We start from the raw sequence: 25654 nt of genomic DNA on the forward strand, positions 1-25654 counted from the left end.
TCCACTTCTATTAAAAACATACAGAAGTGTTTACTGTTTGCAAGTTAATACTGTGGCTGTGTGAGGTGGAGCTACTTTAAAAATTCAGCTTGTGCATTCACCAACCAAGGGCTCCACTGAGATGAATGCAGTTAAACTTATTTAAAAGAAATAAAAAATAAAGCTGTGTAAATGAAATCATCTGAGAAGTTTAAAGGTGAATTGCCTTTTGCTGGAGCTGCTGAGACAAATAAGCAAAATAAGTCACAAAACCAAGTAAATGAGTATATTTTACAAGCTCGTTATGGAGTAAGAGTGTAGCTAAGTTTAGCTGAGGTAATCACTTTTTATCTCTGTTGGTCACTTACTAATCTAAATAATACCACGTCGGCTTGTCAGAGGAAGTGCAGGTTTTATTGAATCAGTCGGTGGAGAAGTTTCTCCACTGCTTGCGCGTTTAGGCTTGGTGTACACCACGAGTGACCTTTAGCCTCTGTGTTTCTTTCCCTTGTTCACACCATCATAAATGCATCCTGTTTTCTGCCGGGTCTAATTTTTTTCAGGTTCGTCTGTGAGCCTGTCCTGCAGTGTGCTGTGCTGCCAGGCCACACTGGTTTATTGTAGTTGATCATTAATCTATTGGAGTTTCCTCAGCACTCATTCTTCAGCCTGCCGGATCACTTTACCACTCTTTCCCTTTGATCCAGCAGACAGTGCCCCACGCTTCACTTAGCAATCATAAATGTCATGAAATTTAATAAGGAAGTCTTTTTAATGACTCGCACCTAGACCTGTCTTTAAATAGCCATGCAGGACTAATAACTGAGTCATAAAGGCAATCCGCTGTGAATTAGCAATGGATTTCTGCCAGCATACAAATCTATTGCTTTAATTATCAATAAAATACTCACTGTTGGAATCGTTTTGGAGTAGCACTATATATTATTTTTTGGATAATTAAACCATCTGTGCTTGTTTCTATTGATTTTTATTCCTGCGCTGTGTGTCATCAATCAGTCGTTCTAATCGTTTCAAATACTTTGGGCATTATTTTTATTTTCCTGCGCTGTTCAACAGAGTTGTCTCAAGCCGTTGTTTATTTATTAATTGATTTCAGAAAGACTAAAGATTCTGTCCATGTGTAATGATAATTTATCTAATTACTGCAACTCGTGATACTCTAAAAGCTTCATTGTTTCTAGGCTACCTGTTGATACATTTTATCAGATAAAAAGGCATAAAAATATTAAAGAAATTAAATCAAGCTTGACAAGAATAATATATTTTTCTTTCTGTTTTTACTGAAACGACCAGACTTTACACATAGAATAAGAAATGTTCAGACAGCTGTGATGGAGCTCAGGCTCAAAGGCCAGCCGGTGTGTAACAGCTGATTGAACTGTGAAACTGTGACCCCGGTGTGAAGGCTCAGCTGTGTGAGGTGGTGAAAAGAACAGGCTGTGACTTACTGTTAGTTCCTGAGCGATCCCATCTCTGTGATAATTAATAACTGCAGTGAAGTCTCCTCTGTTGAAACTCGCACTCTGTGGATGCACGTACCGACCCTGTTGCTGTGGAGCTGCAGGTATTTAATGAACTCAGAACCCTACAAACACCTGTAAGCAACAACTTCAGGTCCAGTTAAAGGAGCTGAAGTCAAATCTGGATTGGATTAACGGTGTTCCTCAGTAATAACCTCCTATAGACAGGTCTGTGTGTGCATCGTAGCAGCAGAGCAGCCACAAAACATAAGGAAGTTTAAAACTTGTTTCAGCTGCTCCCTTGTTCACAAGAGGTTGAAAAGCAGGTCTGACACAACCCTCCCATGGATTTGCGTGTCCACCTAGTCTCAAATCTGGGATCTTTTGGATGTTAGGCAAGCGTGTTAATCACTACATTCATTTCTGCTGATTTATGTCTATATTTTGAGCCAAAGCATGTATCCTCCATGGCTTATAATAGTGTGATTTGGACATTATCTGCAATAAAACAAGTGACCATTGTGAGTATGGTTACTGATGATCATGTGCCTTTTATGGTGACCCTCGGGCATTTATGATACCCACATAAATGTGGTGTGTGTATGTGTGCGCATAGACGTGGCACTGGTTCAACATCAAAAAGCATGAATCCACAAATCTTTACATAGTTCCAGTTAGTTACATTACACTGTGGTAGAAAGTAACTAAATACAGTTTTAAACAATTAAAAAAGGTTTATGTAAAAAGAAAAACAATTTTGTAATCTTAACATTTTTAACACAAAAGCTCGCATCCTGTTAAAGTGTCTGACGACTGATGACTGTGAGTAACAAAAGCCTCTCGGGTGGTTTTATTTAAATGACTGTTTGAGGCCAGAGAAGAAAAACGATCGAACGTTTTAGACGTAAACAAAGGTTATGGGGGGGAAACAAAATCAAATTTGCGTCACAGAACACACACCTTCTCCCATGAATCATGTGATGACTCATCACTCTTTTCACTTATAACCCTTTCAATAACCCTATTCTGTAAAATTAAATAAATAAATAATACTAATAATAATAAAAATACCTGCCTGTGTATACAACTGCAAAACAGTAGCTCCACCTTGACCGGCTATAACAGGAAAAACTAGAACTGTGATAATAGCCACAGGGACCGAGTACTTTTACTTTGCATGTACTACTTATGTGCCTTTTACTTTTTATATAGAGGACCTCAGCTTTTTATGTCATTTGTTTACAATATCCAGTTCTTACTTGCACTGATGTGTGATTGGACTCGACTAGGGAAGTGTAAACTGTGATACTGCAAAAACAGAGGGCTCAAACAGTCTCTGAAAAATCCCTCTGTGTATCTTTTTTCTTTTGTTTTGTTTTTTTTGGTCCTGACCTTTGTTAATGGCTGTAAATTGAATTTCATTTGAGTGTGACAGTCAAATACTTTGTGTGCCCATATGTGTTTACACTGGCTGCCGTCTGAGTAGTTATACACAGGAGCGCCTTCCAATGACAAGCCAGATTACTGTCACGGTTGCTCGGTTTCATTGGGAGAGGCTTGTTTATGCTCATTTGCTGTCGTTGTCCTGAAGGAACCCTTTTACCTATATGCTGTGTTAGAGTAATCGCATCTGCTGGACTCTTTTCTACCCCATTAATGCCCATTATTGCAAGTGTTAATATGCGTGGCGCCACCCTTTTACGGTTAGTGCTTAATTTAATAATTAACCCATGTTGGCGTTTTTACGACAGAAGCCCTGCCCTAATCGTTGAATTCATTTTCAGTGCCCCGCCACTCTCTGTGTCCAGTCATTCTGACACTTTTATGCCTGCCATCTGTATGAAATTTTAATGACCCAACAAGTTGAATTGTGTATGTGTGTGTTTATCATTAGGCTTAAAATGTTTCTTTTTTTTTTTAGGACGGGATCAGGTGACCCTGAACCCTCCCTCGGTTATAGGGAGTAGTCCTAGGCTGCTGGGGCCTTCCCAGTGTTTTTTTTTTTTTTTTTTTTTTTATGTTTGGTGTTTATACACCAGCCTGCATTTAATCGTTAGGTATTACTAATATCTGTGTCTTTTGTCCTGTCTCCCATCCCTCACCCCCAAACTGGCAACACTGCCCCTCACTGTGCCTGGTTTTCCTGGAAGTTTCTTTCTGTTTAAAGGGAGTTTTTCCTTCCCACTGTCACCAAGTGCTTGCTCATAGAGGGTTGTCTGATTGTTGGGGTTTTCGCTGTATCATTGTGTGTTCTTACGATATAAAACACCTTGAGGGGACTGCTGTTGTGATTTGGCGCTACATAAAACAAATTGAATTGAATTGTGTGCAGGCCTTTGGAGTAGCTAACACTTAGATCCACGTTGGACCGTAAGGACTGGGGTTTGTTTCCTCCTGCGTCTGACCAGCTTTGCTTTTCTTCATGAGAAAAAAACAAAACAAAAAAACCAACAGAACAAAAATCACCACCCACTGTTCTTACAGTCAGAGTAAAAAGATGAAGTAGTTTGCTGGGTTGGCTCAATAATTGGCCTCCATCTCTGTACTTGAGGCTCACCAATACAATGAAAAGAACCGCAGTGAAACGGACTCAAACGAGCTCTTTTGATTCTGTTTACTGAACCACCGAGGACCGACTAAATCTGCTTTCTGCACTCGGCTGTAAGGGTAACTGACGTTGAACCAGTGTGCATAATAAAACATTAAGTCTGATGGTTTTAAACTAAAATTTTTATTTTTTTCGCCAAGTGTTTTGACAAAAGGATGTGTCTGTTTACAGTTTCAGGTACATTTGTAATAGCTGCCGGTAGTGCAGCTTGCTATGTCTTCATAAGCCACTCTGACTGGTAGATATTATATGTTCAAAGGAACGAGAGAGCGAGCAAACCAAAACTGTAACTTTGAAGTGACACTCTTCACAAATTCTGCCTTTTCAGCTTCTTCATCTTTGAACTCTACTTGATTTGAGCCTTAACATCTAAGACAATTTTAACATTTGATCTGGAGAAGTGCTGTCGCCATGGTAAAAGCAGCATCCGATCGTTATTTGGTCCATTTGTTCATCATTGTTAATAAATAGTCCTAAATGGCTTTTTTGGCTATATTGTGTCCATCTATTAATTTTCTTAACTGCATACTCAAATTGGGGTCACATATTTGGAGTGAGCTTTTCTTTTTGAAGTAATAATGGGTGCAAGGATCAGTGTGTGCAGCTGTCTGCCTCTATGAGATCCGTGATTCAATTGGGTGCCTGATTTAAAAAGTTTTTCAACTTGGTTAATTCATAATGTAAGACGTATCTGGCCACCTGTTGGATGTCCAGTACTGACTTTTCTTTTTAGCTCTGCTCTGCTCTCCCACAGTCCCTTAAAGACATGTCCAGCTAATATTATCAATTGCTCTAGCTAGTGGTTAAATCCTTCATGGTGCGTTCTCATTTGCTGCTCTGGAGGATGCATTTGATTCATTGCTATAAAAATGGTGAAATTAAATGGCACCCAACTAGAACACATACCTGCACGCTGTTCTTGCAGAATGCCGGCCTTGGGTATTGAATCCTTCCGCTGCTTCCAATTCCTGTGGATATGATTATGCAGTAAAGGAGCTGCAGGTTTCTCTTGGCATTTTCCTGCTTTATTGTTTGCTGAAAAAACCACCCAGTTAGAATTTAGTTGATTTTTAGTAAACCTAAGGTGACCACAGCTTCCATTTTCCAAAAGGAGACCAATAACTAACCTTTTCTGCTTCTTTGTGTTTACTTTCTTTAATCGATTTACCCCTGTAAAGCACTTAGTGACTGTTTCTTGTCTCTAAAAGTGCTTTAAAAATAACTCAAAGTTACTTTACTCACTTTTAAACAGAAAGTGTTTGAATATAGTCTCCAGTGGATGATCGTGCTGTTTTTTCCCTCCGGTGAACCAATCAATACCAACCTTCTTAGGTTTTACTTCTGTGTCCGAGCGGTATTTCTAAATCAAATCTTCATTCTCCACAAGTGGCTTTTAGAAAATGCAAATTGTCTTCCTGACAAATGATACCTGATTAGTTTTTTAAAGAACAGTGCATCTGATTGGATAAGCCTCTCTTGAAAAGTTGAGGTATTGATTATCTGATGTTGCGCAATGTGACGGCCACTTGACTCGACTTTTCTACAGCAATGGAAAGACTGGCCTGTGACAGGCTTCCTGTAGAGGGTTTCAATTGATGTAATAACTTTGTATTCAGCTCTTGCTGTGTGTGTGTGTGTGTGTGTGTGTGTGTGTGTGTGTGTGTGTGTGTGTGTGTGTGTGATTCAGCCTTTCATTACCATTTCTTGCCATTAAATAAGTATGTTGTTTGTAATAAGTAGCAAAGCAGGTGCTCTTATTTCAGGTTCTGATTCTTTCAGATTGCATAACCAAAAATAAAAAAAATAATTCAACAGTTTTTTAAGCTTTCTGGAGCCTCAGTGGAAGGAGAAAAACACACCAGCAGACACTCTGTACAGACAGATAAAATAACAATAGATGAACTATGTTTTTAAGCAGTCAAACACTCGTTAAATTAATAGAAAAATGAAGAGTCTGCTTTTTTAATAAAAGTGTGTCGTGATAATTGAAATATCTGAAAGGGGCTAGGGAGCAGCAGATATAATTTTTGAGGCTGTGATGAAAGGAAAAATAATTTAAAAACATTTTAATTGTGTAGTTTAATTCCCAGCTATAGTTTAATTATTTAAATTTACACATAAAGTATAAGCTCATCAGCAGACAAGCTTACTTTAAATGTAGCAACTAATTAATTAATTAATTATTATTATTAATTTTTTTAAATAAGTATTTACACTACTAGAGATTAGCTTTATGTGAAAACCTGCTGCTGCACTTTTTAAAAATGCACTAGCTCACGTGTTCATGTGATGACCTTGGTTTGATCTAACAGTTTAGCTTACACTGGTAACACATATACATATCAGTCAGTTCAAATATAAATGTCTCAGTTTTGAATGCAGGAGTCTAGTGAGATAGATTTGAGAGTATTCCAGTAATTTGTCTGCAAATGACAGTATATGTGCTTATAGTTGGATCCGTAACTGTGCATGGTGGAGTTTGCTTAAATTTTCCTAGAAGTGAAGAAACATGTGGGTGGAACATTTAGCACCGTTTGAGCTTCGGACCTCCCGTTTGGAGCATGCCTGATTTTCCCCCTGCAGTTTTAAAGACATACACATCAGGGTGAGTGTAAAGAGGCTATATCGGTGCACCAGATGCAGACTGATCAGGTGTTGTACTTTTATATTATTTAACCCTTGTGCCACCATTTCAACTGCTGAGTTTCACAAAGGACTGCAGAAGAGATGTGTTTGCTCTATGGATGCTTACTAAAAAAACAAATTTGATAACCAGGGAGAAAAGTAGCTGAAAAAGGTGGAAAAACAGATAAAAACAAACAAACATCCTCAATCACCCAGATTTGTGTTGTTAGGATTCAGGTGTGTGTTTGGTGCCTTGGTTGTTTGTTTCTCTGTTTTTGCCCTTTCCCCCATGACAGCAGGGACAGAGATGGGGCAAAAAAGCAGAGAGGGTACCCCTTACTTTTTGAAGTTTTCAAACTTATGGAGAAGGTAGATGGGTGTTACCCACTGCAGTCTAATTGGCTTCTCTGGTCTCAGCTCTTTATGGACAATTAAATGAAAAATGAAGGTCCTGCATGAGCTTGATTTAAAGATGTATTTTTGTGTAGACAAAGTGGAGTTTAACTTTGAACCTTATAAGCCTGCATGTTAATAAAAACTGCTTTAATACAAAAAAGTCGGGAATTAAAGTGAGCTTTAGACGGGTTTAATCCCCTTTACATCTCCATAACTTAAAGAACCTCAGTTAAACCTCATATCTCACATCCACCACACGGAACACTGTTGACTCATGGCCACGTCCTTGTTCAATCTTAATGAGAAATGTCTCTGGACGTATTTTAACAGTCTGGCGTGTTTTGGTCAAGATAAGATGACAGGGGTGAGGCTCCGCGCGGTGGTATAGTGGGGAGGAAGGAGGGGGGCGGCAGTAGCCTAACGTCCATCGCTTTTCATTGTGTGTTTTATGTAATGGACCCAAGTTACCTCGCGTACTGCAGTTATTTAGTTTTCTGCATGTTTGTCCGACATGGGAGAAGAAGGGAGGGGGGGGGGGGGGGGGGGGGGGGGGTGGTGGCGAGCGAGGCTGGTCCGTATGGGAACTGGTTCAGATTAACTTTCTGCCAATCGGTGGAAACCCAACCAGGAAGAGCACGCACACATCTCACAGGCAGCGCCACTGAACGTCCCCTCTCTCTTCTCTTCGCTTCACTCCTACCCAGCTCTCCCAGTTACGGAGCTCTGCCATCGCACCAGTCCGGCTCCGTCTCTCCTCCCCTCCCCAGCCCTCCCACACCCCCACCCGCTCGCTCTTCCCCGACTATCCGTCCGTTTGTCCGTCCTTCCCCGCAGATTTGTTCGACGGTTCCCGGCTCTGCTGGAGGAAGCGTGGCGGCGAGCCGTAAGTTACCACCTCGATCTTTTTTTTAAACACACATGTATTTTTTGGGGAGGGGGTGCTATCTGGCTGTGAATGTTTGAAGTTGTGTTCCGACTGCCCAGCCGTCCAGAGAAGGAGCGCAGAAGCCTTTTTTATTATTATTATTTTTTCGCTTCGTGCACCAGAAGCGACACACGGGGCTGCTGCTACGTGCCATAACCTCACAGCTCTCAGCTAGGACTGGGATCGGGAACAGCCACCGCGTCGCTGATCGGGAATCCGGTCAGAAAATGTGATCAGGAGGGGTGACTGCCCTTTATTTTTGCTTGGTTTGTGTGTTCTGGTAGCAACCCCCCCTCCACTCCCCTCCCTTCCTCAACCCGTATTTAGAGCCTGGCTGGCTACTTCAGATGGGCAGCTACGTCAGGCTGTACTGTATCCCATCATACTGTATTCCACGGCCACTGTATATAAATTTTTATATATATATATATTAACGCACTTATTACAAATCTATCCAGGCATGCATATCTAGCAATCCGCCCTCGACATCCCTGCCAATGGTGTTAAAGCTCCGACTGTCTCGGAAGAAAGCCAAAACAGTAACGCAATGTTTCAGATTCTCTCAGGCTTTTATCTCTTCTTGAAACAACAACCCCCAACCTCCCCCCTAAAAAAACCCCCATCATGTCAGCGCCTCGTGTTGAACCTGCCCGTCACCACCGGCCCCGACACGGAAAATGTAAAATAAGAAGCTCTCAGTCTGATCCCAGCAGCCACCTTACCCAGCTGGTTATTTATTTTTGATGGGTGCTCTGTGGGGTTTTGTGGCTCTGCCTAAAAGTTCAAGGCAAGAGCATTTTTTTTAAATAAAAGAGAGAGGTGTAATTACAGGTTTTGATGCAGGCTGATGAGCCCTTTATGAACGTGCCCAGCACAACTGTGGTAACCAAGTGATCTGCAAGGTGTGTCCTATCTGGTGTTGCCTTATTGGGCGGCTGTAATGCAATGTTTCTTTGACCGTTTTAGTGTCCTTGTTTTGACTTGAGCTTTGAGTTGCTCATCCAAAACGAGGTGATTTCTTTCCCCTGAATTTGAAGAGGCGAGAATTTTGAAGTATTTCATTGCAAAGGTGGAAAAAAGGGGGACTGTCGGAAATGTTTGGAGCGTGAATTTTAAGAGGAGTGTAATTTTTTTAAAATTTAATTTATCCAAGAGTTAGTTTCAGGGGAAGAAGGGAAGAGTGCTTGAACTTTTCTCCTTTCCAGAATCCGGTTCTTTCATTTATTGTGCTGCAAAAATATTATTGTGCTAAAGTTAATCACTAACTGGTCTTAAAAGCTTGATTATTTAGCTTTCTTTTTTTTTTATTTAGTGCTGTATTTCCTCTGTTATGTTTGTGGTGTGTTTTTTCCAGCAGAAATTTCAGGGCATCCCCCAAAGAAGGTTTTGCTACAGCTAAGGGTGGGAAAAAATTCTAGAACTGAAATAAAATGACTTTTTTAACAGTTTTAACAATGGGCAGATTTTCAAGTGGCTGGAAATAGATTTGTGTAACACAGCGTGAACTGCCTTTAGTGCAAAAGGGTCAGTCACACTTTTTCTGGGCCAGAAAAAACAAAGATTTTTCAAGATATTGCAGGATAGTTAAATAGATGGTCACTCAAGGTTTCATTAGTTTTTTTGTTTTTGCTTTTGCCAAGGTAACGGATACAATTTCCTCCACACACACCAATAATAAGCCAAACTGAGCTCAGCTGAATATTATTTTTATGCCTTTGCAAGCTTTTTGGTGTGGACCTCCACAACAGTCCCAGTTTGTTATGTGGCCCCTTGGGGAAAATTAATTGCCCACCCCTGTCTCAGGCCCTTAGGGATAAAAAAGTGATGCTTTGGCTAGCTTTCATAGCGCATGACAGTTATTCTCAAGTGTACACTTGAAGGGCACACTTCAGAGGCTTTTAGCATTGCCACTAACACATAAAATGCCATGTAATCCAACTATAAATATTATTCATTTATTTACACGTATAGCTAATTTGGATTTTCTATTTTAAACGCCGTAATTACTCCCAGCGCTGCTGAATTTCTGTCTGAGTTGCTTGGCAACATCAAGCCGCACAGGCTGGGGTTTGTAAGGCTGGACTAGTTGTTATAATCCTGACAAGTTTAAAGATTTTCATGAAGAGATTTTCTTAGATTGCTGTCAGTCTGTAGAACAGAACAGCGAGGCTTTCTGCTGTCCTTTTTACACTTGTACAGACTGCCCCCCCCCCTCACAGAAGAGATGTCTCTCTCTTCTTCTCTCACTTCCTCACTTTTACACTCTCAACTTTGGTTGTAGTTCCTCTGCCTGCAGTCTTCTCTCTCTCTCTCTCTTTTTTTTTTACCCCTTCACAGCTCAGATCCTTAGACTCGAGCTACCGGCCTCACAGCTGTAATTATTATTTAAGTCATTATTAAGGCATTTGACTTGTCAAATAATATACACAGAGAAAAGAAGGTGTTTAGTTAAACTGGTTGCTAAAAGTTAATGTTCCCAGCCAATCAGACTCCTCAGAAATCTGCTCAACATGCTCATGAATACTTTATAGCAAGCTGTGAAGCAGCAATAACCCAACATATAAATATCCTATAATAGTTATTTATTAATGATCTTATACTGTTATTGCTCTTGAAACATTTATTAACTGTTTATGCCCAGCTGTATGTATCACAGGAGCTTATACTAACAGACACTTGTATCTGTTTACAATTGCATCATATTTAGTAGTATTTAACTATTTAGTCATTGATAGTTTATGTTTACATCGAGGGTAAAGAATGGTGTTACTCCCACAGATGAGCTCTTTTTTTCTGGTCTTTCATCACACTGAGATCCACTTTGATTTTAACCTTGAGTCAGGTTGGTGTGATCTTGTGGCGAGTTATCAGATTTCACGTCGTATTCTGAAAGCTGGTCTCAGCTTTTCACCTGTGATTGGGTTTGTGTTAGGATTAACAAAGTCATACGGCGAGGCAGTTGCACTGCTTCGCATTTGTGCTCCAGGAAATTGAGAAGTGAACTTTAATGCTCAGCGTTAACACGCTTTGCTGTTTGTCGTTTAGCCTTTTGTCTGCTTTGTGTTTATTAATAACGGTTGATGTTGGAGGCCGACGCATATCTCACACTTATTGACTCGATATCAGTTGTGTAGCTTGATGCTGTTTAATCATCATTACAAAAAAAGCCATCTGGTTTGCTCTTTTACACCCAGAGCCACAAGAGTCCTGAGAAATCATGCATGTCTCATCATTAAACGAAAAAAAAAAAAAGATCCTGGTGTGTTCTCTGTATAATTGCTGAGAGGATCTTATGATCTGTTTATAACCAATTAGAGATGGAGTGCCGGGTCATTGATCTCCCAGCAGATGTGAAATTACTTCCTGCGGATCACCGGACCTAACTGTGTTTAAAGAACCAAATTGCCGTTCTGCCAGAAGGCTGCTGCACAAGATAATATGAAGCAGGTTATTCCTTGCAGCGTCTCCACACCTACAACTCTCGGCAGTGACCCCACATCTGATGGAAAAATTGCAGAATCAGGATAAATGCTTTGCTTTTAATCTGGACTCCGACAGATCGTTCATTCTAACAGGTTTAGTGACACTTAACAATTTTTTAAAATCTTGAAAGCAAATCAAATATGAAGTAACAGCACCACCAAATTTTAGATTTGAAGTTTGTCTTTCAGGTATTGAATTTCTGGTTCAGCCAGCAAGGTAACACCATTAAACCGATTACATCTTGTCTGATAAGCTCAGCCTGAAGTAAAGCAACCTTTGCCACAGCAAAGACTGGGAAGACACGCAAACACAAGCCATATCTGAGCTTATCGCGCCCATGGTTTTTAACTTTTATCAAGACAAAAGCTCTTTGTGAGGAGTGTAACATGGAAATGTTTTAAACTCCTCTAATGTCACATTAATCACTGAGTCAGAAAGTTGTCTTCAGTTTTCATTAGCCCTTGAGCTAAAATCGGATTTGATACTGCCAGGATCTCTTGCACGCTGGAGTGTTGGACCGCCTTGAGGCTGCGCAAGCCCAGTCAGATTGTGGCCGACAAAATCCAACATGTTAGAAGAATCTTGTCGGGTTTCTACTGTTAGCGAGTCATCTATTGGGATAGAAGTTTCTGGCCTCGAACGTTTTCGCACCGCAGAGAAATCTGCATCAACCATCAGGCCTCTCGCCGCCGAGCGCAGGCACACTCATCTGAACAGATGCCTGTTTGGCTCCATGTAGAATAAACTGGGGAAAACATTAAAAAGCTTAACTCTGATAATACTGCGGGTAACCAATAGAATCATTCTGATCTAAAGCTCATTTGGGGAAATGTTTAAACTTTAAAGCCAGTATCCTTGCACCTTTTAAAGCGAGGAGAATGGAGAGATGAGCAGCAGCTGTAAATATGCGTATCAATCGTCATTAAGGAGGATTTCATTATCCGATTATAGCTAATTATGGAAAATATGGTGTAGGACAAGAAGCTCCTGTGGGTCGGGAAAAAGAAAACCTTTATTTGATTAACAAAAAAGAACGCCCAATGATGGAAAACTTCTAATTGTGTCTTGGTTTCTTTTCCTCGCGGTGCAGAATGTGTCTGCAGGGTTATTAAATGGAGATATTGGTCTTTAAAAGTTTAACCCGGCTCATTAGCTGGTACACGATCGTGCATCTTTACCTTTTCCCCGAACACTAAAAAGGAAAAGTAATGATCTCTGTACGGGCATTATTTTAAAACGCAAACATACAGTGTGTGAGTCACTCTCTGCTTGTTTGTGTTGCAGTTTTACGCTGAGCGCAGGGAGAGTTTTCCGCAAACACTTTCTGGCTGATGCTAATTAGGTTTAATTGTTAAATGATTTCACGGTGGGCTTTGGGAATCATCACATATTGTGTTGTATTGCAGATGGAAAGATTCTCTTTCTTTACATAACACGGGCGCTTAGAAAAGTAATGGGAAGCTGGACACCATTCAATTTAAAACGGCTAAAAGTGTCACATTTAAATGGGCTTCAGTTTATTTGCCTTATTTTTCTCTCACTTGCACTTATTGTGGTCAAAGATGATTTTTTTGACATTTTCCTGCCAGACTAAACACTGCAGACTAAACAATTGGCCTTAACAAGCTGCTGCTTGCCTGCTGTGTGTACATGTGGTGATAAGGCAATGAGCACAGTGAATGAATGGCACAGTGCATCAGTTTCTCCAGTGCGACACAAACCCGTCATAATGAGAAGATCCCAGGCACACGCACAAAAGCTGCAGCTTGCCATATGATCTGATTACAAAACCGTTCAGCTGAATCTATTCATCATTAAGTTTCTTTATGTATTGAATCAGATGTTGGATTTAAATCTAAGCTGAGGGCTTATGCAAGATAGTCGGTATCTTTGTTTTGTGTGTGGCTTGTTGACTTCTGCTGGGTTTTTTGGTTCTTTTTTTTTATATCCTGTCTAGCTTTGTCTCGTCTTAAGTTATGACTGTTGAAAACATTTGAAGTAATCTTTGGTCTCAGTGTCATCCCTACTACACAGCATAACACTGCCTGGTCTGACCGCGCAATGTGGCAGAACTCAAGGGCTGAAATAGATCTCTATGGATCCAGTTAAAGTTTTTTTGGTAAATGATTTGAATTACTGTTGACAGGGAAGTCTTTTTTATATTGTGAGCTACCTCCCAATATCCACCATGTCACTAGTAACCTCTATATTGTTGGGCAAAGATAGCCTCGTGGTAGCACTCGCCCTTTTGTATGGATTTTTTGCCGAAATGGAAAAGCCTAACTAAGAACTACAAGGTAAAGGGTCATGTAAAGTACTGTAGAAAAGTCTTGGGCTGCCCTTAAAGGAGAGCCAGACTTCCTTGTCATTTTTTTTTAAACCTGGCCTTTCGCAAGTTTTTTTTTTTGGACATTGACTGTTTCACCACTCATTTTCAGTCCAGTCCTGACCATTTTCAGAGAAAGTTTTGTTAGCCTCTTAACACTGACCTATGAATCATTCAAGCTTAAAAAAGACACCCTAACCCGTGTTGTGTCTACACATAACAACTTGGCAAAGAACCAATTTTAAATTGTACTTTTAGGCACTTTGTTACTAGCCGCCTATTGCAGAAATGCATAATTTGTTCCCAGTAGCTGAAGTGCCAAAGATATCACAGTTTGACAGGCATAAAATTGTATTTTCAAATCAACAAGGTGATTCCCAAAGAACTATTGGCTAAAAAGTGCAGTGTGTTTGAGGAAACTGGACAAGTGGTGGGCAAAATAAAAAGTGGCAAATGTGTCTACAGTAGATGGAGGTCGTGCCCTTAAGAAGCAGGAAAGAAAGAGCTGACACAGGACCTGAGAGGTGCTTCAGTGGCCCTTCAGTTTATCCCATCTACTTTTCACTGAAGCCTCATCAGAAATGATGTCAGTGCAAGGGTAGTTGTCAAGATGCTGTTCTTAAAGGAGGGAAACAGAGAGAAGACTAAAGTTCTTGTGTCATGTTATCCAAGTGGTAACAGGTCTTACAGAGTGAGGAATCCAAATGTAAAACTTTTGGCCCAAATCAATATGTACAGAGGAGTTCAGGAGAGAGGTACAGCAGTGAGTTAACTAAAACCAGATGTGAAAAACATTTGCTAACTAAAATTAAAAAAAAAAAATAGACATTTGAAAATAATTAAAACGAACTGAATTTATTTAGTGAAAAGTAACTAAAAAAAAAAGGAAAATAAAATAGAAATATCCCTAGTTTTGGTATTTGTTAGGTTGGTCAAGCTTTAATCAAAACTTGCCTTATGAGGCTTTGATGGATGTATTTATTGGAACTTTGGATTTCTGCGAAGACTGTGAGGCTTGTTTTTATTCAGTGTTTTTAATATAATAGTGTTTCTGAGTTTCCTAAATCTTGCCTTTACCATATACCCTCAATACAATAATAATAACACTAAAATTAACACTGAAACTAATAGAAACTAAGCTAAAACGAAACATTGTAACACAACGAAAATTAAACTCAAATGAGGAAACTCACTTTTGGAACTAGCTGAAACTAAACCGAATTAAAAGCAAAAATCAAAACTAAATAAAAATCAAACCTAATTAGAAAATACAAACTATAATAACTCTGGTGTCTACAGGCATCAGTACACAGTGGAGTCTCTGTCATGGTTTGGGGCTGAATTTCAGCCAGTGGTTTGGGGAATTTTGTCAAAAATTTCAAAAGGAATTATGAATGTAGAAGAAGTATCATCAGATTTGAATCCACCATGCAATACCATCTGATTGGAAATGGCTTTTTTTCAGCATGACAATGATCCCAAACACACTGCCAGTGAAGTTAAAGCATACCTGGATTGAAAAGCACATGGAACGCAGCCAAACAAGAGTTTTGAACGTCCTTCAAGAAGAAGTCTGAAGAAACCATAAGAAAGCTTGCCTAAGAGAGTTTAGCTTATGTTGAAGAATAAAGGTGTTTGTACCAGATTTGTTCATGTTCGTATAAATTGTTTCACCTATTTCCAATTCTCCTGCATAATATAACAGAGGAAAGGCTTAAGACTTGCACAATACTTTATAAGACTTTGTTTAAAATATATTCTTGTTTAGAAAGTGGTTAAAATACTACGACACCCTACGACTAACCCTTACTGAGTTAAGGCCAGGGATTGGTTGAGATCTGTTGTGTAAGAGTAGAAAATCAGCACAAAAGTGGAGTTTTGACCACTTGTTCATCTCTTCTCTCTAGGCCACATAGACAAGCATGTGATGACTCACGCAAGGCAGAAGGGTTCCCTTGGGCACAACCAAAGTCCAGAGTGGTGGGACAACAGCTGCCTTTGGCCACATGGTGGTGCCATGGACGGCGCCTGGCCTGAGCGCACGCTGCGATTTGGCAGGACAAAGAAGATAAGCGAGGTCACTAAAAAAGACAGAAACATGGCCAAGAGGATGAATGACAAGAGGGAAAGAACAGAAAGATCAGAGCAGAAAAGAAAGGTGGACCGGAGGCACGTCAAGAAACGGGACAGGAAAATGTACCCTTTGCGAGGGAGGGCTGGGAATTCAGAAAGTGAAGGACTCAGTTGCCATGTCCTCCTGACCCGACTGGAGGAAAACATTCGTGAAAAGCAGAGGTCTAAGGAAAGGAAAGGAAAGGATGGCCGCAGACGATTATCTCACAAATCCAAGTCCAAAAAAAGGAAAAGCAGTGACGGAAAAGAGGAGAAGTCGTCACCAAAAAACAAATTAAAATCATGCAGTGGAAGTTATAGCAAGAGTATTCGGTTGGGAGTCTTTCAGCCACGCAAGCGGAGACTGGCTTCTCTCAATGCTGAGGCGGTAAACAGCCTGCTACTAGAAAGAGCCACTGATCCCCAACCAGCAGCCAAACAGGCCAAGAGACAGGAGGAACCCATAAATGCAGGGGCTTTCCTGGATGCAGATCCAGTGAGAGGTGGTGTCTGCGGAGGTCTTAAGGCTTTGCGAGGGACCAACACTAAAGGCTCCACATCTCATGAACTTGAAGCGTACCAAAGCTCTAAGCCTGCCAAGAGGGCCAAAGTTAGCCGAGGGGATGAAAGTTTGGGGATGAGTCAGGAGTGCCTTGACGCTCCTGCACCCAGACGGTTGGCTGGACTTAATGCCGCAGCCCTGCTGAAGCTAACCAGTTCCTCTGCTACCAGTAAACAAAGAGCAAAGGCTGCACCCACAGCTACTGTTACTTCAGACTGCAAGGCTCCCGTCGTGGGCCCGACCCAAAAGTCGCACTCGAGGGCCAAACTTCAGCACAAGGGACGCACACAAAAGCAGAAGGGGAAAAAGATCCCTCCCCTGCACAGTGGCTGCACAGCTTGCAAGAAGGCAGGCTTTGAGCCAAAGGTGGAGTGGGAAACGGGTGGCTGCACCCATCGACTGACAAAACCGGGCTACCAGTCACGCAGTATGCTAGCATACCCACTGAAGAAAGTGAAAGAGGAACAGCTGGAGACTGAGCTGAGCCCGTACTACTGCTTTCCTGCAGAGCGCTCAATGGACTACTGTCACGGCTTGGCCTTCTTTTTAGGCCAGCAACCCTATGGAGAATCAGACGATCAGCCACTTAACTCAGCCATGAGCCCTGTGAAGCGCGAGTGCCTAGTAACCTCACCATCGCTGACACATTCCCTACCACACACAGCGCTCACCCTGAGCCCTCACCCCTGCCTCTGCACCGCCGACCATTGCTTCTCCAGCTATTACGTACACATCGCCCACCCCACACACACTGGAACAACTTCAGCCACCATGGCCCCGCGACCTCTTAACTTGCCCCCATCTAGTTTGTGCCCTAGCCGAATGAGCGGCTCCAAGCTGCTGGGGCAGCAGGTGTCACATACATCGGGACTAGCCCACCCCGCCTACTGCAATTCTGTGGCTTCACCCTGTTACGGTGACGCCTGCGGGATTAGTGGGTATACCTACAGAGCGATGGCTCCTGTCACCAGCAGGGGTTGCTCTTTTAGCACAGGATGCAGTGGATGCACGCACAATATCAAAACAGGTGAGTGGATTGACCCCCATGCCCCAAGATTTGGTTTCATAAATGTTCAGTATTAATTGCTGATTATTAATTATCACCGTCTTAAGTGGTTTTCTGAGGCCACTTGAGGATTTGCTCACAATGATGGCAAGTTCTTTTGTGATAACACTTCTTTGATTTAGCTGTTTTTTAGCCTTCTTTGCCAGTATTATAAAATAAACCTTTATTCCAATAGTTAGACATAAAGCTATTACTTAAAGACTCTGAAGAGTCCTTTGTTGATAAATGATATGCCTCAAGCCAATTGTGAAATCAAGCAAGTGGAGCCTTTCTGTTTTATGTAGTCCTTTTTTGTCTTTTGCCATGAGCTTTTAAATTGCCTGCAGAATGAGGTAACTGCTTTAGATGTGTGTGGCTAAGGAGCTTTAGGCTTATTGTAAAGTTTTCGGTTACAATGTGTCATGTGTCATGTACGTAGCTAGACTGATAAAAGAAGCAGGTTACTTTTAAGCAGAAAAAAAAAAAAAAAAAAAATAAAATATATATATATATATATATATACACACACATATATACATACACACACACAGTGGAACCGCGCGACTTACGAAATTAATTTGTTCCTGAAGATCTTTCGTAAATCGAAGCACCCATTGCGCGTTTTGAGTGAGGCGATGCTGAACGATAGGCTATAGGCTAATTGCTAACTAGAACAACAATACGTCGTTCAAGTGAAACAGCGAAGCGCTAGTACGGAAGCCGAGGGGTTGTCACATGATTCGGAAGGCTTTGTGGGCATTGTAGGCTCAGCCAATCAGAGCCAGCGGATTTCGTTACTACAGAAATATTGCCGTTCAGTCCCTTTGTAATTTGAATTTTTCGTGAAACGGGGTATTCGTAAGTCGGGGTTCCACTGTATATATCTATCTATCTAGCATGAGCCACATGAACCTTAAATTATGTGTGTGTATATATAATTTAAGGTTCATGTGGCTTATGCTAAAGATAAGTAGCCAGCTGTGTCATCTACCATTTGATGGGGTTCAGAAGTTCCTTTGCTTATTGTTACTGTCACCTTTTTGTTTCAGAGGGTTACCCCTCCCCTCAGGGTGATCACAACCCTTCCCTTCTGGTTCCCCCCACCATGCCCATGTCCAGCTGCCCTCTGTCCAGCGTGCCCACTTCCACGCAGACTAAACCCCACCTACTGAACCACCTGTCTGGACGAGACCAGCCCCAGGCTAGGCTAAAGCTAGCCAAGGAGTGCCCAAAGAGCACCAAGCCCTCCGGTGACTCTCTGTCCGTGGGCCGCGCACAGCTATCGACAAAGGAGTCGCCATCTGTGCCAAGCCTCAGCAGCACCAAACAAAAGAGGGTCAGCCGCAGACGTGCCACTAATGGCTGGCTACCTGTTGGAATGCCCACAGAGAGGGAGGTCTTCATCGCGGTAGGTTTTTTGAGAGTCCATCTCTGTACGATGAAGATGATCAGCATATTAGAGAGCTTCTTGAACGAAGGAAAACCTTCTCTATTCCAAATACCTGACCAGTGGAAACCTTAGCATCAACACAACTGCCTTCCACAAGGACAAAGAAATTGTCTCTTGAGGGAAAAGTTAATTGTGTTTTGACCATACAGCTTTGTGTGACAGATTCCTTTTTGTCTTTATAATGAGAATTATATCTTTCCTTATTGTGTTTGCGCGCTCGTGTGTGTCTCAGGGAGAGGATGAGACGGCCCTGCGGCAATGTTACGAAGGAGTCGAGAGGGACGGTGAAGTGATACGTGTGAGAGACTCTGTGCTGCTACGATCAGGCCCCAGGAAGAAATCCCTCCCATATGTTGCCAAGATATCAGCGCTGTGGGAGGACCCCAAAACAGGTAAAAAAAGATCAGGAGAAGGGGGGAGATTATGATGCGATACAGTGGTGCATGTGTATTGATGGATGACCGGAGGAACATATGGCCAAGCTTGTTTACCTCTGTGTGTGTGTGTGTGTCTTAATGTGATCCCTCAGGAGAGCTGATGATGAGTCTTTTCTGGTACTACCGACCTGAGCACACACAGGGAGGCAGAGATCCCAGCACACACTGTGAGGTGAGGCAGAGATTTGGAGCCAAGATGTTTGTGCAGACAAACAGTAACAGCACAGATCTGTGTGTATGTTAGACAAGAGAAGGTACAATCAACATTCATCAAATAAAAACACTTTATTTGATTTACTCCATTAGCGAAGGATTACGTAATCAGTATCCTCTAAGGAAAAAAATGACATCATGAAGTGTGTGTGTGTGCGCTTATGTGTTGTGTGTAAGAATAGATGAAGTCAAAATATATAAAGTATAGCACTGTGCAAAAGTCTTGAGCCACTATTCGTTTCTATATATTAAGCTAAGAAAATGGGACATTGGTGCAGCAGTTTATTGAAATATTTGCAAGGATAATAGTTCAGGTTTCTTGAAGGACATTCAGAGTTCTTCTTTGGATGTTGGCTGATTTTATTCTCTGTACTCTGTTACAGTGATCCCACACTGCTTCAGTAATGTTTAGCTCTGGGCTCTGGGGAGGCCAATCCATGACTGACAGTGTTCCACTGTGTATGGTTTTACTGCATTAGCAGCGTGTTTGGGATCATTTCATGGAAAAAAGAAACAGTTACCAATCCAGATAGTATTGTATGGTAGATTTCTGTTCATAATTCCATCATTTATGACAAGATCCCCAAAACCGAAGGGCCAGATGTATCTCTCGGGTCCTGAGTCTGGTCTTTTTCCAGTTTTTAAGGACATGGCTTTCAGATACATGTCCAGTTTCCTCAAATCTTTTAAAGGCATACTACACACCATGCTGACATGTGTCACATGTTCAGCTAATAGCTCTTTGGGAATAATCTTGTTGGTGCAAAAATACAGTTTTACAGCTGTCTTATCTTTGGCGTCTTTTGATTCAGCTAAAGAAATTGAAGCAAATGATGTTTTTTTTGCAGCAGGCTGATAGTAAAAGAGTGCCTAATGTTAAAATTGGTGCTTCTCTAAGTTGTCTGCTATGTGCAGACTCGAGACAGGCTCATCCCTTGAGTTAGGTGTCTTTTTTATGCTTGAATCATTCACAGGTCAGTGTGAACAAACAAAAAAACCTTAATCATTTACTGAAAATGGTCAGGTACAAGGACTGGACTGAAAGTGAGTGAAAAAGCAAAGAAAACTTTGAAAGATCCTTAGAAAGCCTCGAACTGTTGCTCAAGACCACTTTAAAAGATGATAAGAAAGTCTGTCTCTTCTTGAAGGGTGACCCAAGACTTTTGCACACCACCGCAGCCATGAAATTTATTCTTTATTTAATTTTTATCACTTTGTTTAAAGATAATGCAGTTTTTATCGATGGAACAGTTTGTGGTCGTGCAACATGTGTAAGAAAATTATGTGCAATGAGGAGGCTACTGTCGCTGCTCTGCCCTGAAACTGTGGATAGTTAGTTTGCTCTTCAGTCTGACCATAAAGCCCAAAAATGATATCTCTCTGACCTCAGACGTGCACAAGCCAAGAACAGGAAAGATAAACGATTTTACTTCTAGAAATGTTCTTTTTACAATGGCACGTGTTGAACAGAGCAGGATTTTGTGTGTGTGTCTTTGGCAGTACATAAGGTAGAAACAAAAAGGCAAAATCCTGTTGCTAATGAACAATTATAGTTCCCACTGTGCTCTTAGTACAAAAGTGTAATTTTGTCATTATTCGCCGAGCACAATAGGAAACGCTTAACAGAGATGTGACTCTTCACACCTGCTGTTGATTTCAGAATGAGATTTTCGCCTCTCGGCATCAGGATGAAAATAGCGTGGCCTGCATAGAAGACAGATGCTATGTTCTCCCACTAGCCCAGTACTGTAGGTAAGTAACGAACACGGTAATTGTTGCTAGAAGAAAAAGTCTTTTCACAAGGTTTGAAGTTTGAAATGAACAGCTCAGCTTTGACGACACGTGGAAGCTTTTTTTTTAAATCACACACTGGTGACACTACAACTGTTAATGAATTTGCAGGAACATGAACACTTACCGTGATAACCTTTGTGAAAAGAAGAAAATGAAGGCAGAGAAGCAGGAAAGTTGCCTTTTAATTAATTTTCCTCTCCCTTCCTAGATTTTGTGCCTTGGTGAAGCGGCGTGCTGAAGGTGCCCCGCCTGGCAGTGCCAGTATGGTGCCCTGCCGCCCCGACTTTGCCCCTCCTTCCCACCGCTGTGTGCCCACAGACGTCGACCCCGAGTTGGTGTATCTCTGCCGGCACGTCTACGATTTTCGTTACGGTCGCATCTTGAAGAATCTGCAGTAGAGGGTGGAGGGCTGTTGCACCTTTTGAATTAATCGTCAATGAAGCACCGCCCCATCCCGCACAAAGAAGAGGGAGTGAAGGGGCTGAGGGACTTTTTTTGTTTTGTTTTGTTTTTATCCAGTGAGCACCTCACAATCAGAGGGAAGGGGGTGGTGATGGGGTGAGGTCGTCTATTGGGCCAATACGAAGCACAGATCCCTTTAGCTGGAATGTGGTAGACAGAGCACCAATGTTTTCTGGTTTTGGTTTTGGAAGAGAAAGGAGTGATAATTCATTCTTCAGATCAGATTTTGTTTTTGTTTTTTTTAAAAGCTTCCACCACACTCTGAGGTTTCAGCCTCCAATCGCTTCCCTGCCAGAATTGCTGAACGCCAGGCCGAGCTGGGCTGCTGTCAGGACTGTGTTTCCCCTCAAGCGTCTTAGCACAACAATCATGTTTGTTCCATTTGTAAGCCAGTGGCTCAGGGATGGTCCGGCACAGAGGCGCTGCTGGGGAACACAGGCCTGCGCTGTCCGCTCGGCGTTAACGGTGCTCAAGCAGCGAGAGTGAAGGAGCAGCTAATAGAGAGTGTCGTCTCATTTCTCCCGATTTCGAACCCGCATGAGTCTGCGCGTGCGTGTCAGAGAGAATGGAGAGCAAGTGTGACTCCGGGGTGAATGGATAACTGTCGCCATGTGTGATGTTTTTTTTTTTTGTTTAGTTTTTTTAAGGAAGCTTTCAGGCAATCAAAACCAAAACAAGCAGCTTTAGAGAAAGCGGAGCTTCCTTCTCTTCTCCTGACACTGACCGAAACCTTTTCATCTCAAGTGATGAGCTGCGCAAAACTAAAATGATTGCACCTGAACAGGGTTCGTGAGACAGTCCTTTCCCTACTAGACTCGAGCAAACTAGAGCAGGGCTCTTTTAACTTTGTTTAGTACGGACCAGTGACACTAAAATGTCTCGCGATAGATTCGAACCAGTAAAAAAATAAACACACGTGGTGAAAGATGTCGAAGCAAACTGTAATCTCAGCTACTTGAAGAAGAGGCTCCCTTATGGGTTTTTGGTGGTGTCGTGTATACTTTTTCACATTTACTCCTGTGACTTGCCTTATGACTTGCAGGGAGAGCTTCAGGCAGCTACGTCTCGCCACATCAAACACTGAAGCGGTAGAACAGGGTGCACCTGCAGTCCTTGGAAGTAGGGTTTGGTTCAGTCTATGTGGCTCTCTTACAAACAGTAAAAGGTCTGAAAATAGTGGAGAACATCTTTTGTACATTTTTACAGCAAAAAGTTTCGTTGGCTGTTCGCTCGGCAAAGAGAAAAGCATGAATTTGTCAGCTTAGATGTGATGCGCTTGGCATTTGTGCACCCTCTCTCCAAAAGAAAGGCGGATGACATTAGCTCCCGATTGTTTTTTCTGATCGCCGATACAGCTCAATACCCCCTCTCTGCCAAGATAAACCAAAGGATGTCTCACGCAAGCCAGAATTCCCGTCTCCACCCTCACTCCTCTCCGTCAGCGCTTCTAGTCCTCACTTCCTTGTTCTATTGCACTAATCCATTCCTTAATTACTACACATGCGTTCAACTTCCAGCTACTTAATATTGACGCCGGGTGGGGTGGGGCTCACTGTATATCATTTCTTTGTGTGTGTGTGTGTGTGTGTGTGTGTGTCTTTTTTGTACCTTTGTAGAAGGAAACCGTGAGGATGTCGTGGCTGCTTTTGTCAGTGCAAACTGTGTATTTCTATTACTTAACCAGTAGAGGAGTCAAGTCAGCCAGCCAGCGTGTTTGTCATATAACCCGATGCTCGACATGTTGAATCATGGGATATCGCTCGAGTCATTCCATCCGATTTGTCAGTCATCTCTAACGTACCTATATAATTATACAGTATATATATATATACATGTATGTATCCACACTGTCAATGTGATTAGAGTTCAAATAGGCATCTGGATGGAGGCCTGACCCACTGTGCGGGCAGACGTAGCACCAAGCTGGAGGGCGTTTGGGTGGAGGTTTGGAGGGGCAGGTGGGCTATTTTGATACTTGTAAGTTGTGGCAGGTTTCTCACCACACTCTTCTATCGCCTTAACCTCGCAAGCGTTTTTTTTTTTTTACTTGTGAGTGGTGTCGGAGTGCGTGATCGTGTACCTTTAACGGCATCAAGAGTAACCAGCTGCTTTCCCACGCAGCAAACGCCCCGTCCTTCAACGTTGGGTAAAGCCTGCAAAAGTTTTGACACACTAAAGCCATCCTGAACTTTTTTTCTCTATTTGAGCCGCACGAATCGTGACCCAAGACAAAAATCAAATCCTGATTATTGGGAGGTTTTTGCTTTTAAGTTGTTATTATTTCTATTAATCCCCAGATTCTTCAAAGAGGTAATATAAATAGATATATTCTCCTACTTTACGATTTCTCCTTATTAGGGATATTTTATTATGTCAGTTTCCTAAGATGGTGTATGCAGTATATTTTTAGACTTGCTATTTTTGGAAAATGAACGTAACTAATCGAGAGGATATGCATTATTTTTCTGTTTATTTCAGGTGAGTTTCAAAAACAATGAAATGTTAATTGAAATTTGACCAAATGGGGGAAAAAAAAACAATTAATGGGGACTGATGTATGACCTGAGGTTGGAGATAATAGGCCAATGGAAATCTCCCATCCAGCCAACTTCTAATGAAGTGTAGATATTTGAATCCAGGAAGCACCGGGCACTCTTTAAACAGACAGCCAATGCACAGTGTAGTATTTTTGCAAGATCTGTAATGATTATATTTAAAGTAAGAAAAAAATATTTAAATCTAGTAAAACATATTAAGATTTAATTTTAACTTATTTGGAAATACTGTGTCTAATTGATGAACTATATCCTGTTTTCTTTGTGCTCCAGGATAGAAAAGATTTCTGTTCATTTGTAACAATAGAAATATTATTTAGAAATTTTTTTTCTTTAAATTATATCATTTTTAATTGGGTGGAGACCACAGTGAAGCTCACGCGAGCAGGCAGGGGAGAAAGCGCTCGCATGAAAACACGGGCACGTGTTTTATCAGAATTCCCGTCTTTACATGCTGGAAAGAAAAAAAGTCCAACCTGACCTCAAGAATGGGGGGGGGGCAACTCTTCCAGGTCACATGCCGTGTGGAAGAATGTGGCAACGTGGTCACCTGAGCTTTTATTGATTGGTCCTATTAGGGGAGAGACTGATGGGACACCTGAGACAGGACAGAATGCCCCCTGGGTTTCAAGGAGAAGATCCCCCTCGGATGCTGAAGTGGGACCAGTTTTCATCCTCTGAAACAAAAGTCACTGAGGGTCAGGAATTAGGCACTGTGTGAAAATTATTAGATTAAATGAAGTTTCTCCCTCCTGCATCAGATGACCACTCTTGCCCTTCTCCCAGATGTGCTGTTACATATTTGGCCCCTAGAGGGCATGAATCAGGTGTTGGAGAAGCATGTAGAGGAGTCACAAGGCCACATCCTAAACCCTTTCAGCAGCTTTTCCTTCTTTTCCTGCCCCCATTTTTTTTGAGTACTAGGAGAGATGCAGAGACTTCCTGGAAAATTAGATCAAGAAAGCTCAGCAAGGAGGCTGCCCCACGTTTTCCAGCCAGATTGTGTGTAGCTATCCACTCAAGTGAATTTCCTCCAAGCACCCCACAGGCACAGTCGCATCCTTCTTTAACATGGCAACAAGGCAGGGCAGGAAGTTTGTACGTGGCGTCCACAGTGGCGGGGTCACACACTGAGTAACCTGTGCTGATGCCTCACAGGAAGCGTGTCCACAGAAAGAAAAGTACCCAGAGCAACCCCTGA

The 25654-nt window shown here is 41.8% G+C and overlaps 1 protein-coding gene across 1 annotated transcript; it reads left to right on the forward strand.

The window, feature by feature from the left end:
• Positions 1-7746: 7746 nt before the first annotated feature.
• LOC101485781 (bromo adjacent homology domain-containing 1 protein) lies at positions 7747-21993 on the forward strand. Its single transcript, XM_004542132.2, has 7 exons — positions 7747-7972; positions 15731-17524; positions 18592-18950; positions 19225-19384; positions 19522-19601; positions 21303-21394; positions 21645-21993. The coding sequence occupies exons 2-7, from the start codon at positions 15751-15753 to the stop codon at positions 21832-21834; spliced, it is 2655 nt and encodes an 884-aa protein (XP_004542189.2). The 5' UTR covers positions 7747-7972; positions 15731-15750; the 3' UTR covers positions 21835-21993.
• The last annotated feature ends 3661 nt before the right edge of the window (positions 21994-25654 follow it).

This window comes from Maylandia zebra, linkage group LG15 (assembly GCF_041146795.1).
Source record: "Maylandia zebra isolate NMK-2024a linkage group LG15, Mzebra_GT3a, whole genome shotgun sequence".
NCBI classification, from domain to species: Eukaryota; Metazoa; Chordata; class Actinopteri; order Cichliformes; family Cichlidae; genus Maylandia; species Maylandia zebra.

What these genes read in the sequence shown, in the direction of transcription:
- LOC101485781 (XM_004542132.2), top strand. Translation starts at nt 15,751, where the DNA reads ATGACTCACGCAAGGCAGAAGGGTTCCCTTGGGCACAACCAAAGTCCA. An exon ending in CACGCACAATATCAAAACAG is followed by an intron (nt 17,525 to 18,591) that starts GTGAGTGGATTG and finishes TTTTTGTTTCAG; the next exon opens with AGGGTTACCCCTCCCCTCAG. An exon ending in GTGGGAGGACCCCAAAACAG is followed by an intron (nt 19,385 to 19,521) that starts GTAAAAAAAGAT and finishes GTGATCCCTCAG; the next exon opens with GAGAGCTGATGATGAGTCTT.